The 20,135-nt window shown below is 37.2% G+C and overlaps 1 protein-coding gene and 1 non-coding gene across 2 annotated transcripts; both read left to right on the forward strand.

Moving 5' to 3' along the window:
- The first annotated feature begins 5,429 nt into the window (after positions 1-5,429).
- Positions 5,430-14,006, forward strand: LOC120344349 (uncharacterized). The gene is made up of 7 exons (XM_039413569.2): positions 5,430-5,753; positions 7,689-7,811; positions 8,483-8,590; positions 8,842-8,958; positions 9,463-9,617; positions 11,324-11,456; positions 12,682-14,006. Exons 1-7 carry the CDS (start codon positions 5,450-5,452, stop codon positions 12,861-12,863), a joined length of 1,122 nt encoding a protein of 373 aa, XP_039269503.2. The 5' UTR covers positions 5,430-5,449; the 3' UTR covers positions 12,864-14,006.
- Positions 14,007-20,040: 6,034 nt separating this feature from the next.
- Positions 20,041-20,113, forward strand: Trnam-cau (transfer RNA methionine (anticodon CAU)). The gene has a single exon. It is a non-coding gene; the product is annotated as a tRNA-Met (tRNA).
- The last annotated feature ends 22 nt before the right edge of the window (positions 20,114-20,135 follow it).

Genomic DNA, 20,135 nt, shown 5'->3' on the forward strand with positions numbered 1-20,135 from the left:
TTGACGTTCCATTGTTGTGCCTAAAAGCATAAATCTGGTGTGTATTTTTATCCTATACAACACATTATCTGGAAAACTGTATAATTTGTAGTAGTTTTCTTGGATTTACTTGCTTGTTCCTTCATCATATGTTTTTTATAATCTGTTTTATTCTATTTCTACACTGAATGAATAAACTATATTGTAAAACCTATCTTTCAATAGTATATTTGCACCCATCAGGCTGAGCTAATAAATCTGTGTTTTTATGATAGGACATAAACTTAAGTGCCTTCACTGTGCCTAGGCCTAGCATGTACAAATTGCATCAGAGACTTGGTGACTATCCAGCGACGCCACTATTTGAAGATGATGTGGTGGCAGAGACTCCTGAACTTATCTATAGCACTTGGCTTTGAACTCCAGCGTTGAACCAAGATTGATGATTAAACGAACCATCATGAATGCATCTAAAAAAAATATTCATCTGCTCATAATTACAGATTGCTGTAGTTTGTGCAATGTTTCTAGAAAATGTATTTAAAACATTGAAACTGCCCCTGCATTTCATTTGTTTCACCGGCGCGGCGGTGTGGCTCAACGGGCTCAGCATTAGGAATACGCTCGCCACCGCACCTCTAATTACTCTGCATGAGTTCGCAGGTTCGAATCTCATGCAGGGATGGTTATGTGCGAGAGGATTGCTGGACTCCTCGCCGTCGTTGGGTGGTTCACGTAACCGCTGGTCGGTTACGGCTTCCTCCACCACCAAGTCCATGCTTCCGAAAACAAACAATATAACTAATCCCATACCCGACTTGGAATGGTAACCGGACGAGAGGCCGTGGTTCGCCATATGGATAAGCCGTCTTATCGGCTTTCCTCTTCCCCGGGATAAACATGTAAATCCTATCCTATACTAAACCCACAAATTTCTAACTTGTTCAGTTCTAACTTGGACGCTAACTATTAGTCCATGAACCATGGGATACGGTACCGGTAGTCACGCAGGTCTCTCAGTCTTCTGACATTCTTCAACCATATAAGTTTGAATATCACCTTTCAATGAAAAGTTTTGTATCCTTCTCCAGCTGGTGGAAAGAAAAGTTCTTGGAGAATCAACTCCATAGAAAAGTCATCTCTGAGTGATTCCATTTTTGTATGTTAAATAGGCTTTTGGAACTGAGTCAGGTACGGTAACGGCAATTTGAAGGCGGAATAACGTTAATAATAGATCACTTGACAATATGTTATAACTTCAGAAGCACGAAAATACCGCCATCACCAGTGAAATGCCATTCGAAGGCTTTAAAACGAGCAACGTACCACTCTATCGCCCTACGCAAGCCTGAATATTTGCAATGTTTGTCTGAGCGACCAAAATCAAAACAATAAAGGTCGGGGAAAGGTCCATAGGATAGGATTTACATATTCATCCCTGGGGAGAGGAAAGCCGATAAGACGGCTTATCCATATGGCGAACCACGGCCTCTCGTCCGGTTACCATTCCAAGTCGGGTATGGGATTAGTTTTTACTGTATTGTTTGTTTTCGGAAGCATGGACTTGGTGGTGGAGGAAGCCGTAACCGACCAGCGGTTACGTGAACCACCCAACGACGGCGAGGAGTCCAGCAATCCTCTCGCACATAACCATCCCTGCATGGGATTCGAACCTGCGAACCCACGCAGAGTAATTAGAGGTGCGGTGGCGAGCGTATTCCTAACGCTTAGCCCGTTGAGCCACACCGCCGCGCCTTTTTAATTTAAAAGTGACAAATTTAAAGTGACGCAATTTAATTAAAAGTGACAAATTCATGTTAAATGAATAACATTCAACGTTATGTAATAGACGGTTGACAACACTGTGACGCAAGAATTATCTCCATTAAAAAATCGGGTTGATGAGAATAACGATTAAAATATCCAAGGTTGATATTGAACTCGACTCGGTCTGTGTTTTGTTATTTAGAGATTTGCAGTAACAAAAAATAATGCCAGCAAATGTGAAAAATAATTATTTAATCGCTTCAGTATCAGGCCTCAATCAAAATACCATCGCTGTTCGCACAACTGCAAGATGTATAGGCGACAGTTCCCCCGTGGTATTTGTGACTCAAGGTTAACATCGGGGCTAAGCACTTATCGATTTCAAAGTATACAAGCTGAATGAAAAAATGCAATGCAATTGCAAATTAAAAATAAATAAAATATATCAAATGAGTAAATAAATGCGAAATAAATATTCATCCCAAGCCACAGTGTATACAGACGCTGGGTGGCAACAGTAAGCGGAGAATACTCCGTTCTTCTGGTGGTCTCATTACTCTCCAATACCATCTCTGCGAACTATGTCTAGAGAATAATGTTGGTTTGATTTCGTAAAAACCTTGCCGCACTTAACGACACCCATACTAGTTGCATAAGTAAATTGCCGACATTTTATATTAAAACATTGTCGCATGTCGCTGCTAGACAACCAGCTTTGGTTCCATGTTGTTTTTCTTCCCTAGTAAAACTTTGTGGTGGCTCAAGCCCATTCCAGGAAAGTGGTCGGTTCCGCAAATTGTAATTTTAGGGCATGAATTTTTTATAAACTTCCTAGTACATGTTGCGTTCCACAATCTTTTCCCAGTCTGAGAATATTCAGTTACCCGTAAGTGTATATTGTCCAAAAGAGAAGGCTTCACAAAATGAACATTTAAAGACATCGTTACTGGGTTCATTAATATTGTACAACTCCGCTTTTGAATTCAGGGGCTCTGAATTAGACCCCTGATATATCACCGCTAGTGGGCAGCGGTTCACTGATTTTTATTATTTGTCAAGGCCTCTTCGACAACAAACGTAACACTGAGGGTGCACACAGTTATCACTCAACTACTTTCTGCCTTTAATTGCGTAACTGTTGGCGGAATAGAAAACAATTGAGTGAAAACAATTGAGCAATCAGTTGATGCAATGCAATCCCACTTAGCTGTTCATTAAATAATACCTCGTGGGTAAATGGGTTGGGTTCAGCATGGTAATATGGGATTGGCCGTCGATGTACACGGAAATTGAAAGTTTATGAAATTCGAGAACATCGTCATAAAGCATTGTCCACCACGGTAACTGTTTCTCGTTTGACTATCCAACTTGGTACCGCAAACAAAAGTTACAGAAAGTAACCGCCACTTCTCAAGTGCTTCCCAATGATGCAGAGGGATCTATCGAAACCATTTGACATCTTTATAAAAACATATTTTTCTCCCCGTTCAAACGCGAGTTACAAATGGATTTTAGGTCTTTTCCCGCGTGATGGTGCAAAAAGGCGATAATTGCTTTTCTCTCTACCATGGTGGGCTGTTGGAGCAGAATTTTCAAAAAAAATTTGTTGGAAAGTTTGTAATCAACGTCAGCCGTATTAGACAAAATAGCGATCTAAACTACTTGTCTATTTCCGTGAATAGTATACTTTAAGCATACATGGTGGCCTGTAATACAAGTTCATTAAAGTGATTTAAGCCGAGTCTCCCTTGAAAACACTATCTGTTCCTATTAGCAGATCTCACGTTTATTCGATGCCCGTGGTTTGGCCAACAAAGCCGAATAAAAGCATTCTTTTTTTTCAATTAAATCGTGCTAGGGCGGTTAGTTAGACATCAAGTAGAAATTTTATTCCCCGTTACTACATAATTTCGACGGTTAAGTCTTAAATGGATTGGAAAATTCAGGCAAGGTAAATCACAACAGCGCGGGTTCAAGTGCTAAGAAAGACTTTAATTCAAAGGTCTAACTCAGGTATGTTTACAATGAAATCGTTTGTATTGTCGTGTTGTATTCACATGCAACGTGATACCGATGCGTTTGCGTAGTTTCTCTCGTTCTGTCGCAGGAAGCTTTTTGCCTCGCGTGTGTTGAAAGATTGTTGTGTAATTGTCACGCGATCTACCTGCAATCGATTGTCATATTCTGACTCAGTCAGTACTTAGACAAGCATGATTGCTTATGGTATGGGTTTTTAAATTCAATTTGGGGTAAGTCATAGTTGGGTAAGTCATAGTTTTTATAAACTTTCGTACAAAGCCCCTCGCCAAAAAAATAAATTAACACCCCCGCCAACGCTCAAAATAAGAAAATTATGAGGTGATTATCCAGTTAGCGTTAGGGTCAGTAATGCAGATTGCCCTGGAAATTTAAATTTTCAAATCATTTCTTACCCGAACGGCGGCGGTGTTTTTCTCAACTCTCACATTTTCTCACAAGTGACGGGGATTTGGACAAATGATCCAATATTCGTTTGAATGACTCAGTGTACTTTGAAAAAAGTCCGTCGGTTGAAACCAGTAACATTTGGTAGAATATTAACGGTATAAAACGTGAAAAAAACAAACATTTTCATGCATAATAAAAATATAACCGGTTACTTACAAACGTTTCCCAAATAATATGGCCATGATTGATTGACGCCGTTTGCATATACATTTATAATACAATTTTTCATACATGATCTGATGTTGAGCGTTTCATAAACCATCCTTTTGTCAACCATCCTTATGTCAATTTCCCGTAAAAGACTTGTTCACTACTATGCATAATTTCAACGATTAATTAAAAAAATAAAAATAAAATTGGGCTATTTAGGGCAGGCAGCCGGGATCACGTAGGATTTTAAAATAACTAGCCATGTCTGGCTTGAATTGAGTTGTTTGTATCTTTTTGTTGAAAACACACCTTGAGTATGCATTAACTTTAATGATTAAAGTGAGTCGTTTGTCAGTTGAAACACACACGCACACAGACACTGGCCTTAAAACACAAAAGATTAAGATAAGGAGAAATGTTCATTTCTTAAAAATGACGCAAGCGCGTTTCGCCCTTCTCATTTTTTTTATCGGCTATCTAAATAAGGTATTTAGGCTCATATGAGCGTATTTCAATAAATGTGCTCAAAACGATAGGAGCTGCATAGGTTTCTTAAAATCATGATGCTCCTGTAATCAGTAGTAGTTCATTTCATAATTAAAGAAAGCAGCACAGGTAGAAGAGGAGAAGTATATATTTTGCGTTAGATAACCGATCTTCTCATTCTTAGTTTATATATATTGAGTTGCGAATTACGAATAATATTTTACGCCATGCAGTGAATAGGTGAGGGGTCGGGATGACTATCGAGGGTGCAAAGTCATATATTTTTATAAGTAATTTCTAAGACTTGCAATCCAAGTCTTAAGTTTCAGATGAATTTTTTGACAAAAATATAACTATTTTTCACAATTCGGTAATAATTATTTCCTGACACCCGATGGAAAGTATTAACCTTGCCCGTGGTAAATTACTTGGATCACGGAATTTAGAATTCAGTAAAGATTAATGAGTTTCGAGAATCGAAAATATTTTTACCAGATATTTTTTAAACACTTTTTTCATTCGAATAATTTTTAACTTTGTACAACGTATTTCACAGATCATTAATTAATAATCTTATACGATGGAAAAATCCATGGTGCTCATATTGTTAATAATTTGCCACATTACAACTATAATTGTCGTCGCCCAGCATTCGGTGCCGTTTCCGTCAAAAGGAGGGGATTCGTGCAACGTAGTTCAAGTCAACTGCGGGTCTGTCGCTCCTGTTGATAATAAAAGGGACTCTCAACACCTTAGACGTTCAGGCCCGCCCGGGAAACTTGGCCCCAAAGGTGACCCGGGTGGTACTGGGCCAGTGGGACCTCAAGGTATTAAAGGAGCAAAAGGAGACGCGCCGGATTATGTGAGAATTCAAAACATAATGAGTGAGTTTATTTTCATATTTTCTTTACCTGTCTGTTCAAAAATGGCCGCGCCCGCTATTAATACATGGGAGAAGTGAGGTGAACGGCCCCTCCTCCTGAAACTCGGACTTTAGAGACCATAGGGTTTTTAAAGCCAGTATACATCATTCTGATGACGTCATTTGTTTATTGAATAGGGTATTTCAGTACTTCAAGTTATCGATAAACGTATAAAAATCCTTGTTAAATCTCACATAAATCAAGTACTCACATGCGAACATTTCTGGGTTTTTTTCAATTCCAAAATCAGAAGCGCGATTTTGGAAATCAAGTTCACGATGGAACTTGTTCGAAATTTTTTGTTAATATACAGGTATCAAAGGTAGGCTATTTCTGCCAATCTAATTAATATAATGCGCGAACGAAGTGACACAAATCGAATAATCGTGGCCCCTTTTTTCGGATAGGACGGCTCGACAAGTACTGAATCCTTCGAACGAAAAATCAAGAAAAATATCGCTGACATATCTAGGCGGAAAAAAACTATTTGCCGTTTTAAAGTGATCTTGACACGCTTGCAAATGATTTTAGCGTAGATATATAATACATTTTCTACTGAAATTTCGATTTATTTGGCCATTTTAAAGTACGTTCAACTGATTAAAAAAATTATGCGACAGGAGATTTAAATTTTCTATTTTTTTTATTCTGTTCGCTCACTAGTATTTGTTTCGATTGGCCAGACATGATAGGCTCATCGTGGATTACCGTAGCCGACTTCATTGTTGTGAATACAAACAGGGATGTGTGCATGTAGATGTGTTTATATGTAAACACAGAAAGAAAATATCCATTGCCGAACACTTGTAACAAATAGCTGTTTTAAAAGGGCGCTCAATCTCATGACATAGTTGCAAGTGAGCTGTTGTTATTTTGGAATTGAAACCCGCTCGATAACAGTAATACAACATGAACATGGACAGTAATACAACATACATTATGGAAAATTGAAAATTTCTGAATACAATTTTTGTTTTGTGATTCAAACCCAAATTCAAACCGAATTAAATAGCATTCATCATTTTTGGCACGGGGTTCATCTGCTTTAATGTTTCTGCTTTAATTTAAAATTTCGGAACATGCTTTGAATAAAGTTTTTGTCTTCTGATTCAACCCGAACCCCAAACCCTCCGAATCCGACACGACGCACAACTGTGCGTTGGTATAGAATTACCCCTACTTGTGAAATCATATATTGCGCCCCAGATGTGTACGTTGACGACATAATCTAATCTAGAATGTTGCGCCATGACCGATCATGCTTTTTACTGACTTTGGCCTTTCGGTGTAGTTCAACTCAGTGTTGGGTAGAAGTCGCAAGTCAAGTAGAGTCACGGGCCCTTCAAAGCTAGAGCCAAGTATGGGCGGTAGCAAATGTTAAGCTCGAGTAACAAGTCGAGTCCAGAGTCATAAGATTTAGTAAATAACAGTGAATTGATAATCATGAGTCATATTGGCACGAACACAAGGGACGTCCAACTTCCGTTATTGCAACGTTATTTATGAAATTGAAATAGAATTCAATCGTATACAACATTTACATCGGTATCATCAAGGTTATGAGTTATTGCTGCATCAAGATGATGAATTTTCCATATTTTTTTAAAGCACAGCATTTCGGCATGTCAAATCTTACTTTGTCAGATATTTTTCTCTTTTTTAAAAACTCGCCCAAATTGTTTTCAAATCTAAAGTCGAGTTGTCTATGGATGTTAGTCAAATCCGTGTCGAGTCATCTCGATCAGATGACTTTGAAACTCCTCAACACTGGTATAAGTTGACAATAATAGTTTTGGGGGTCACTGGTGACGTCACACTACGTTTCCCTAGTTCTGAAGATTTTCATGGAAAATTCCATTTCGCACTTATTGTTATCAGAATATCTCTGTTATTTAGGGCAAACAAGCTGCAAGGAACTGAACGAAATTCACAGAGTTTCAACAACCGGATATTACCCATTGAGAACGATTGGTACCGGAGTTCTGGTCTCTGTTTACTGCGACTTCAGAATTTATGACGGTATGTGAGAATTCATTTTTATTCAGAAACATTCTTACCTTTCAAGATTTCGGAAGACTACAGACGATTTCGACACATTTAATTATGTTGAGAAAACTCGGTGTTTGTTCATTCATTATTTCCTTATTTAATTCTTTTTGGCCTTTCGTGACATATGGCTTCAAAGAAATATATTACGACGTAACAACAGAGTGTGCTCTCGACAATTTTGGTCGGCACGCGAAAGAATTTTGTCATTAAATGTTGTCGATTTTGGCACGTGAGCCGAAAAAGATTTCCCACCAATGGCCTAGGGACACGTAAAATACGGTATTTTAAAAATGCGAAAGTTATCACGTCTTCGCTGATTGGCTTTGTTCTAGTAAAACCTTTTCATGTTCCCTTTTTTTTTATCAAACCAAATACTTATGAAAACCATTTATTCAACTATCATCTTTGGTTAGGCGCAACTAACTCCTAAGGCAGGACTAACTACTAATCTCTATGTCAGGCATTCATTGCTTGTCTTGTTTATATGCTTGTTTGAAGAAACCTGAGCTCGGCTGTGCGAAATCTTATCGAAATACATTTGTGTTGATGGGACGCAAAGCTTTGAATCACATAAGATATTTATGGATATCTTTAAATAGAGACGTTGGAAATATTCGTAACCTCTTTTTTTTAATTTTCAGGCGTATCCAATTGTAAAGAGTTCATATTGCGGTACGGTATTTCAACATCCGGGTTTTATCGTCTAAGAATGACCTCAAGTGAGCAACCGAAATACCATTACTGCTCAGGTACCATTTTTTAACACAATATGCGGTGTGATATTGCATGAGCGTAACAACGATGTTCAGAACAAACAATAATAAGTAGTTATATAAGATTATAAGTAGTATGATTAAATTTTTTAAAAGGAAAACGAATCTTTTTTATTCCTTACTTGCTTGCCCCAAATACATATTATAAGTGAGGTGGTGGGCATGGGTTTTTACCAGCGATTATTCTCAAAACGTTCCATGCTAAAAGATCTCTTTTGTTACAACAGATGTTTTTACGTGCAAGCAACTTCAGGAAAGAGACGAAATTGAGACGTCTGGGAAATACCTTCTTGGGTCAGCCAACAACCAATATGAGGTTCATTGTGACTTTTCTGGATCGGATGGTACGTTTGTCGATTTGTGGTAATTTACTGATGCATGTTCACAATGCTATGAGGTTCAGTGATAGTAGTATACTCAGTTTACTTATGTAAAGCCTTGTTTGGAGCGTAAGAGCCAAAATCTTTAAAGCAATTGTTGAGCCTTCATATTACCAACGGAAACTGGAATTTGGGATCGCTTTGAAACACAGTCAGAGCTCTGTTTCGAACAAAAATTCAAAACCAATGAATATTACCCAATGAATATTATACTGTCGTATTCCCAGCAAACACTGAGATATGGAATGAGTTCATGGCCATGATTAGACGAAATTCATTTCGAACGTCTAATTTGCTATTATTTTTACTCAAAACAAGATTTCACTGAACCGAGAAAACGTTTCATTTGAAGCTGAGAAAATTTAATTAATTCTGACGATATATTTTATTGAAAGTCTCACAAAAAGTTGAAAGCTTTATCTAGAAAGTAGAAGACTTACCGTTAACTATTTTATATTACATTTACAGCAATCACTGAAATTCGACATGATTCCATGAATGAGGTGAAGATGACAAACTGCGAAGATCGTGGATGCTATTCCAAGATTCCCCGGTATACAATCAGCCTGAATTACACGATTAAAATCATAGAGAACTCAAGGGAATGTCGGCAATATATTAAGGTTTGCAACTTTGATTATTATCAAGATGCGTTTTTGACAAAGTTTTGGATGCCCCTACTCCCTATCTCCACAAAACACTTTTTTATTACGAAGGATCGATTACCGTGTACACCAGGGGTCGGCAACCTTTTGTTACTCGCTAGCCAAAATCAAGGGTTGTAATTGCAAGTCATTGGCGGGCCGCACATATTTTTAGAAAGTTGAAAACCGAACGGATGATACTTTTTATATTAAAAATCAAGCAGTGAATTATTGCATCTCAAAAAATTCCCTTTGAATATTTTTGGCGCCATTGAATCCTTTGCACTTAGCATCGACTTTTATGCGTTTTGTTGCCATGTGTTAATTATATTTAATTCATAGGCTCATCAAACGAGTAATTGTGAATTTTATACTTGTTAGATTATAATATAATTTAGTCTACGCGTGTCTCGCAATAAATGCTGTTACTTAAAGAATATAATCGTCGAAATGGCTGTTTTGTTACTATATTCAGTGAAGCGTCGAGGGCCGGATTATATTACTCCGTAGGTTGCCGACCCCTGATGTACACAAACATACATATAAACACTCGGGCAGCGTAATGGAAAATTGACTTACTGGAATATGTTTTATTTCAAGGGATCAAAATATATATTATCAACCTGTTCTTTTTGTGGGTAATTATATATAAAGTCTCAATAAACCGTTGTGTTAATAATATCGTGCATTGTTATCTCGTGACCACTAACGGGAGGACATTGGTGTTGATCTGTTTCCGCAAAGCGCATTTAGTGCGCATTTTTGAAAATCCGCTGCTTAAGTATTCAAGAATGAGCCCGTAAATCAAAACACTGTGGCATTTCACGTAATACCCAACTCGCCGAGCGAACAGCGTTAGTTAGTCGAAGTATGAGACTGGAGCCAAATTAGACAATTTTACTGTTTAAAGCCAGAAACAGCTGTTTCAAGTATTTAGAGATCTTGTGAAGTCAAATTTTTTTTTGTTTCGGAGTCAAATTTTACTATTCCAGAGTTCCAGAATTTTTTATTCTGGAATTGGAGTCAAACCTTGTAACCACAGCAGGTCATTCACACAAAGATTTTTTCCTTTATAAGAGCTTACATAGATTTAAGCGTTATTAGACTGAAGAGAAAACGGGGAAAACCATACTAATAAAATTATTAAAACTCAATAAAAATAACTTAGACTACCAACTACGTGTACTGCTGAAAAATCATTTAGCATTTATAAAGTTCTGGAGCTGTTCCGAGTTACTATAATTTACACTAGTCACAATGATAGGTGTGTTTTCATATCAAAATATCGCCTTCCCAGCTATACCCAAATTAGATACTTTCTTGTGCGGTGGTTCATTAGATCTACATACTACTTGTACAAACACGTGCCCGGAAAATTCGCCGCAGGAAATTTCACCGTAGGCAATCTCGCCTAAGGAAATTTCGCCGCATAGGAAAAATCGCTAGAGCATATTGCTGTAAAACAAGTATTTGCGATAAAAAACAGTTGGGATTATAGGGTTTGGATATGTGTTTTAAGAACGATCCTTTTTACAGAAGGCGATTTTCCATGCGACGAAATTTCCCTCTGCGAGATTTCCTACGGCGAATTTTTCTGCAACGAATTATCCTAGAACCGTACAAACATAATACAAAAACTTGAATGTCCCAGTTAATTAACCAAATCTATTCTTCTTTTCAAATAGGCCCGTTGTCAAGGCATGGCCTTATTTCGAACTAATCCTTATGCCTGGTGGGTTTCGCGAGATGGAGAGAAGATGATGTATTGGGGTGGAGCAATTTCCAAGATAAATTATTATTGCGCTTGTGGAGAGACAGGTAACGTCACTGGCTTTTGGCCGTCTTGAATTCTACTTACCAAACCAAGTCATTGAGTGAGCTTGTTGACGTCATATAGTTCCAATAATACAGACAACAATATACATATACAGCCAACTCATATATAGTCATTTGAATATCCATGTGGGGCTTCTGCTACGTTCATATACAGCCAGCCCGGATTTGGACGATGAGAGAGGTTTTGATTCTTGTGAGATCCTTCTTTAATCATGACGCCATAAATCATTTATTATGACGTCATTATATATTGTTTACGGTCATGTAAAATGTAATATGATGGCATAAATAAAATTTTAAATTGCGTCAAATACGAAATTTTAATGAAAAGCAAGACACGTACGCTAATCGCCCGAGTAGATTGCATAGTTGAATTTGAAGGCACTAATAAACATAAGTCTATAATAAAACGCCATCGTTCGGGAAAACTCGACGACGCAATACCTGTTCTAGTCGCATAGGGTAACATGGCATGACATGATTAATGCTGATAAATAAAATTACCAGTCCAAGTTGAAATAAATGAGTTTATAATAAAATATCCGGAATAGTAGAAAATACAGTAATTCTTCAATTCGTTGTTGTCTAGACTAGATAAATAAGTATGGCTATATATCGTTTTTTTATATTCTTTTTCAAGTTCAATCAATTTAATTAATTTAGTATATTTTTTTAAAGTTCAAGCGGTGAGTTTTTTAACTTTAGACAAATCAATTTATTCAATCGCATTTGATTTTCAACATCTTAAAGGTGAATATTTGGGAATTATTAACTTGATTAAAAATTAAATAAATATTAGTTTTATAAAATTTCAAACCGTTTTTTTTTTGGAACAAGCTTTTGCAATTTGGCGCGGCGGTGTGGCTCAACGGGCTAAGCGTTAGGAATACGCTCGCCACCGCACCTCTAACTACTCTGCGTGGGTTCGCAGGTTCGAATCCCATGCAGGGATGGTTATGTGCGAGAGGATTGCTGGACTCCTCGCCGTCGTTGGGTGGTTCACGTAACCGCTGGTCGGTTACGGCTTCCTCCACCACCAAGTCCATGCTTCCGAAAACAAACAATACAGTAAATCTAATCCCATACCCGACTTGGAATGGTAACCGGACGAGAGGCCGTGCTTCGCCATATGAATAAGCCGTCTTATCGGCTTTCCTCTCCCCCTGGATAAATATGTAAATCCTATCCTATCCTTTTATATTTCAAGGCCAATGTGCTGACAACGTATGGAAATGCAATTGCGATAAGAACGACGGCACCATCAGGGCAGACGAAGGATTCCTGACCGCCAAGACCAAGTTACCGGTCAAAGAAATAAGATTCGGCGACATGGGAAATAAGGGAGAAAATGGATGGCACACTCTCGGCAAATTAGAATGCATGGGTTAAAATCTCAGAACCTATGGAAACTGCTAGAACCGATGTAAAAAGCAATGGAATTTTTTTTATATTACCGTGGTTCATATATTTTAGATATTCTCTCGCACAGCGAGCCTATAATTAAGTAACACATGGTACGTTGAAAGAAACAAAGTTTTGCAATATAGGAATGTATTGTCATAGCGCCTCACAATTCGAAGTTGACTTGGTGACATTTTTTACAACTTCAATTTAAATCATATAGTATATATACAATAACGTTTGAGAATGGCTGGTTTGAATTTAATAAAATAAGTTCATCTTGCGAAGGTGGTCATTGCTACTAGTTTAACTAATTGTTACTCGGAATACCTCCCCTCCCAAACTTTATACATGCTAATTGATTTTTCAGCATTAAGTACAGGTAGTTAGTAGTCTGGGTAACTCCTTTTTGATAATTTCGTTATGGTTTTCCCCGATTCTCTCTCCAGTTTAACAATGCTCAATAATTTCCCATTATTAGATATATTTAACTATTGTCATTCGTTTATTACATTTCAATGCCTACTATCAACTGACCACCAAATTCAAAATGTGTGTATGTAATTAAAGAGTTAAAAACGACAAATACCTGAAAGCTCTCAATTATCTCCAATTACTTTTTCGATTGGTGACTATTGAAAACTTGTGGGTAAGAGTTTGACAATTTTTCTAGAATTTGATAAGCAATTTCTATACGCCTTCACTTTGAACAAAGCCCTTTAAAGGCATCCACACCTGTGACCTGAATAGGAAGATCATATAGTTACGACCTCAATTTATAGTTTAAAAGCCGTTTGTGTGGACGTGGAATTTACTCAAGATGTATAATATAACCTGAAACACCAACAACGTTAAATCCAATAATTATTAAAGCTAACTGAATTTGGCAACCATCCAACTTTCACAAGATTGATCATAATTTTACGTCGTTCGGTTGTTTATAGTCAGTAATTGAGATAAACACGGATATTTTGAAATAAAAATTTCCGGTTTCCATCAACAACTGTTATCTCTTTCCCAGTCTACGAAGTTTATTTTTGTTGCATTAGCAACCTTTGTTACTTTATTAAATGAGTAGAGAATCTTTCTGACGTTAAATGTTCGTTGCAAAGTGATTAATAAAAATGTAAATATTGCACAAAAACATGTTAATCTTTTGCGTCTTTATCGCGGGTACCTTTAGTCATAGATACTGTTCCGAACATCTGTTTGTGGTATTCACATCTTCACTTCAATAGCAACCGTCTCAACAAGTAATGTCTTACAGATATATCGCAATTAACTCCCGACTCCGGGAAGTTTAAAAATACAAATCCTTGCCCAACTTCAATAGCAATAAAAACATGTCAAACTTCGACTCTGCGCATCACTAGTATTTGAAAATATATCAAAGTCAAGTAACTGTTCTAGTTGCTCATTTTACATAATAGTATGTTGTTGCTTCAGATTTGATAAGCCAGATGTCCGAAGCAGAACTATAGGGGGTCTATAAAATTCTAATTTTTTTAAATTGCAAAGATAATTTATCGTTACCATACATTGTTTTGGCCCTCACAGATGTATTGATTTAAAATTGAAGTAAAATTGCCCAAACAACTACTGAATAAAAACAACAAACTTGGTTAAGATATATTGAGAACCGACTTTATAACAAAATTGAAATTGTAAAGGGACTTTGGGGACACCCTGTATATCAAAATGAAGCAAACATCAAATTTTAGTTTGTTCAAGACCGCTTTCGTGAATAATTGTCGCGTGTCGGAAGGTACTTTATAGAAATACCGCGATACTTATGGTTTTTCGAGTTGAAAGAAAAATAAAATGAGTGTCAGTGAATTAACTACGACAGAAGTTCTCCCAAAAATATACCGGTATGAAAAGTCTTTTTCTAAATTCTATTGATAAGAATATAGACCGACAATAAACAATTAAAATTCTGGGTCACAAGTTAAACGTCCTTGGCCGCACCTCAGGCCTCGACTAGCAGGATTTGCTATATATATTGGATTAAATTTCACGCAATCTTTCAAGACTTTTCTGAAGAATCATATCAACACTACACTCATATTATTAAAAATGATATTTTTGTAGTAACCTAAAACAGTATACAAATCTTGATAAAATAAGAGTTTATTCAAATCTCGTGTCTGAGTTTGCCGCGATTTAATTTGCTCTGGTTCGGGACTGAATAGGGTAAACACTGGTGCAGACTCACGATATACGTTTAAACCCATACATAGCCGTCTGTGTGTAATCAATATAACACGCTATTGGGAACTGAATACTCAGGCATAAAAAAAATAATAAAACAGTGATTCGTCATGTTCTAATGATCATAGGCAAACGTGTAAAATAGAGACTCGTTATGGAAATGTGTACAAAGATCAAAAACGAGCATAACACCTCTTCTATTCACAACAGAGTCGCAGGCGTCCTTTTAGCTTCATTACAAAAGGAAATGAAAATGAGACTAGACGTCTCTGATGTATACATGGTTTATTTATTGTATTTCTGCCTGCTTATTATACCAAGCTTATTCTGGAAGCAATACTGCCACAAGTAGACTCAATAACACTTGTACCTACACAAGTATTTTTAATATTGAATATATCAGATTGAAACAGTGATTTTACAATGATAAATTTCAATATAATGTTGATTACTACTCAATTAAAATACATAATCTATAGAATTTAAATCAGATAATAGAGTCCATAACATTGCCCTGCACTTAACAAAATATAATTGCTTATTCGAGAATTGAAGAAAAAATTAAATAATAGGTTTTGATCAGTACAGTGTTGCACCACAAGAATCTGGTAATCACTGAAATAGACTTACGAACATTATTACAAACGCAGGCGAAAATTTGAACCTTTATTTTACATCAGATTTTACATACATCAGAATAAAAGTATACATATGAAATATCTACAGTGGAAAAATCTAAGGTTGCTACAGCTGCGGACTATTCATTCGAAATTCCCACTCATTTGAAAAAATACAATCGCACATTTGAGAATTTGAAAAAATCTTTAAAAATAAAAGATTTTGATTCTTACATTGTAAATCATTTTCATATTGCTTACAAATGATAAAAAACTTCTTTTTCATACTGAATTAAAGGGCTTCATTAAAATAGGATTTTATATTAATCCCAGTACTTAAAATAGAGCCTAAAAGTAAAATATTTCAAACTAATCCCCAATATTTAATGGATCCTTAGCTCGGTAGAAATTGTCATGTGTAAGTCGCACTCCCGCTTTTGTACAGTTCAAGTAGTTTACAATGTGGTATTATGGGTACAAGAGAGCTATACTCAAATATATAGACACGTCACACAGTGTCGCTCTTTACTATTCTGACTAATAAAAAAAGGAATCTCTGGAAGTCCACAGAAATTTTTGAAATAAGTAAAAGCAATAGTCTTCTGGCGGAAAAATCAATCGAATAATTCAAAGCAATCAATTCAGTATTCGAAGAGAAAAGCGATTCTGTAATGTTGATAAACAAGAACAACAACATAATATTGAAACGATCAATAACTGTCATTTCGACTTCAAGGCACAAAATGTTGTTACGTCAGTATACAGTGGCATATGAACGTTGAAATTTTCATAGATTCGATATTTGATGTCAACGATCAGATAAGACATGTATTCTCATTAATGTAGTTTTGGCATATATTCACTTATGAACCGAACAAAATACAAAAATATTACACCGGAACGCAGTCAGTATCTGATTGAAAATTGGCAATTTGGCGCTGTTGTGTCGGGCGTCAAAACTTTTTTCCGCGACGCAGAGTGACGTCGTCTCAAAGGTGAGCAAAAATGATTTATGTGAGGTTGACGTAACTTTTGACGCACCGTGAATTCTCAATATTTTGACGGTATTTACGATTCGGAATTTTAGGTTTTAGGTAAATCTTGTACGACATCTTGCCATCACTCTGATGAATTGAATACATTGTTATCGCCCTCTACCGAATGGTGGTATTTTGATGATGATAGCCTCAGTCGAAGCGCCGTTGAATAGCGGGTAGTCATTTTGGTATTAATTCCATTTTTTAATAAAAAAAAGGATTATGCTAAATTAAAAAGTTAAGGAGTACACGTAACAACGCTAGCCATAAAAATTAAAACTGGCGGAATAATGCGTTTTTTAGCCGAGATATGACTGTTTAAAATTCTTGTCCGAAGTTAGGAACCGTCCGAAGTTGTTCGAAGGCACTTTTACAGTACGGATACTAGAACTGGAATCTTTTATATGTTTCATGTTTATAGTACAACAATGGTCTAGTTAGGGAAGTGTAACTTGTCAAAAAAAAAGACTTAATTTCAAACTGTGTCACGGCACCGGAACTCCAACAGCCCTCACTTTACCAGTTCCTGTCTTGTGCCACCCTGAAATTGCAAGATGATCCGGACAGTTGATGGCCGGTATTATAACGGCAGATATCACAGTCTACAAATATATTGAAACCAAGCAATGGAGTACCGTAGTTTACTTTACATTTAGCGTTACCGGTACCATAACCTCAAAAAACTTCCGATTTTCTAGGAGCAACAATTTGCGAAATCAGCCGTCACGCTTGGTGGATTAAAAACCGTGGTCTCATAATTAAAAGTGATACAGCGAAATTTTGGATAAGTATTAGATCTCATAGAATTCACAGAGAATTTAGGAATTAATAGAAGTAATTGCAAGGCAAAATTCGATTGCGACTTGGATTTGTGACACGCTTTTGTCATGCTGTTGGCACACAAATCCTTTTTAAACAATAAATGCAAGAATAATAGATTTTGTTGGAGACTTGGATTTGTGACGCTCCTCTGTCATACTGTTGGCACACAAAACCTTTTCGAACAATAAATGACGTAAATACCAGATTTTGTTATATATTCATATTGCTTGCTGCGATCGAAGCCTCGATTGCGCAGTAGGCTGCACATGAGTCTCATTATCTCTAAGTCGTGAGTTCAATCCTCGCTCGGGGCAGATCAAATATTTGAGACTTGATGCGACAGTCCAGAATCACATATCTGTCGTGATATAACTCGGGTCGGATCATGTATCTTAGACCTGGTGCCAAGTGCCAAATAACATACACACATGTCTAATGTAATCTAAGCCACTGCTTTCAGGTCGCAGTCTCCGATTGAGACTTGTATTCGTAATCCGCTTCTGTAATAATGGTGTCACACAAGTCATTTCAGAACAATTAATGACGTTAATGATGGATTTTCTTATATATATTGCTCGTCGTGATAGGATCCTCGATGGCGCAGTAGGCAGCGCGAGAGTCTCATAAACTAAAGGTCGTGAGTTCGATCCTCACTCGGGGCAGGTCAAATATTTTAAACCTGATGCGGCATTTCAAAAACACATATCCATCGTGATATCTAGCTTTTGGAGTTGATTCCAATCCCGGTCTTTCAAAATAATGAATTACTTCACTCGTTTTCACTATAAAAGATTTCACTGAGGTTTCTATATTTTGTTTGCTACAATGCATGTATTACAAGACAAAATAGCCTAGCGGTTTGAGGCTCTGCGTCAAAGTCGCAGTCTCCAGTGAAGGCGTGGGTTCGAATCCCACTTCTGTCTTATTTGTTGCACACAAATCCTTTAAACTCAGGTCGGATCAAAAACTTAGACCTGATGCGAAAGAACATAAACACATGTCTATTGTAATCTAAGCTGCTGCGTTCAGGTCGCAGTCTCCGATTGAGACTTGGGTTTGTAACCCGCTCCTGTCAGGATGGTGGCACACGAGTCATTTCAAAACAATTAATGACGTAATAATTGATTGTGTTATTTAAATTGGTCGTGATAGGAGTCTCGATGGCGCAGTAAGCAGTGCGTAAGTCTCATAATCTCAAGGTTTTTAGACTTTATGTGACAGAACAGAACACATGTCTAATGTAATCTAAGGCGCTACATTTATGTCGCAGTCTTCCATTGAGACTTGGATTTGTTACACGCTTCTGTCATACCGTTGGCACACAAATACTTTTCAAACAATAAATGCCAAAATAATAGATTTTGTTCTACATAATTCTCGATATGATGGCAGCCTCGATGGCGAGGTAGGCAGCGAGTGAGTCTCATAATCTTAAGGTCGTGAGTTCGATCCTCACTCGAGGCACATAAATATTTTGGGCTTGATGCGACAGAAATAACATATGTCTAATGTAATCTAAGGTGCTACGTTTATGTCGCAGTCTTCCATGAGACTTGGATTTGTGACTCGTTTCTGTCATACTGTTGGCACACAAATCCTTTTCGAACAATAAATGCGAAAATAATAGATTTTGTTATATATATTGCTTGCTTCGATGGGAGCCTTGATGACGCAGTAGGCAGCTCGTGAGTCTCATAATCTCACGGTCGTGAGTTCAATCTTCACTCTAGAGTCTAGACACATAACATATTTTATCTTCATGCGATAGAACAGAACACATGCCTAATGTAATCTAAGGCGCTACTTTTATGTCGCAGTCCTCCATGAGACTTGGATTTGTGACGCGCTTCTGTCATACTGTTGGCACACAAAACCTTTTCAAACAATAAATGCCAAAATAATAGATTTTGTTCTACATAATTCTCGATATGATGGCAGCCTCGATGGCGCTGTAGGCAGTGCGTGAGTCTCATAATCTCAAGGTCGTGAGTTCGATCCTCACTCGAGGCACATAAATATTTTAGACTTGATGCGACAGAAAGAGCACATGTCTAATTTAATCTAAGGCGCTACGTTCATGTCGCAGTCTTCCATTGAGACTTGAATTTGTGACACGCTTCTGTCATATTGATGGCACACAAATCCTTTTCGAACAATAAATGCGAAAATAATAGATTTTTTTATATATATTGCTCGCTTTGATGGGAGCCTCGATGGCGCAGTAGGCAGCTCGTGAGTCTCATAATCTCACGGTCGTGAGTTCAATCCTCACTCGAGGCATATAATTATTTTAGACTTGATGCGACAGAACAGAACACATGTCTTATGTAATCTAAGGCGCTACGTTTATGTCGCAGTCTTCTAATGAGACTTGGATTTGTGAAACGCTTCTGTCATACTGTTGGCACACAAATACTTTTCGAACAATGAATGACGAAACAAGTGTAATTTTTATATATATTGCTCGCTTTGAAGGGAGCCTCGATGGCGCAGTAGGCAGCGCGTGAGTCTCATAGTCTCAAGGTCGTGAGTTCGATCCTCACTCGAGGCATATAAATATTTTAGACTTGATG

This window comes from Styela clava, chromosome 10 (assembly GCF_964204865.1).
Source record: "Styela clava chromosome 10, kaStyClav1.hap1.2, whole genome shotgun sequence".
Taxonomy (NCBI): domain Eukaryota; kingdom Metazoa; phylum Chordata; class Ascidiacea; order Stolidobranchia; family Styelidae; genus Styela; species Styela clava.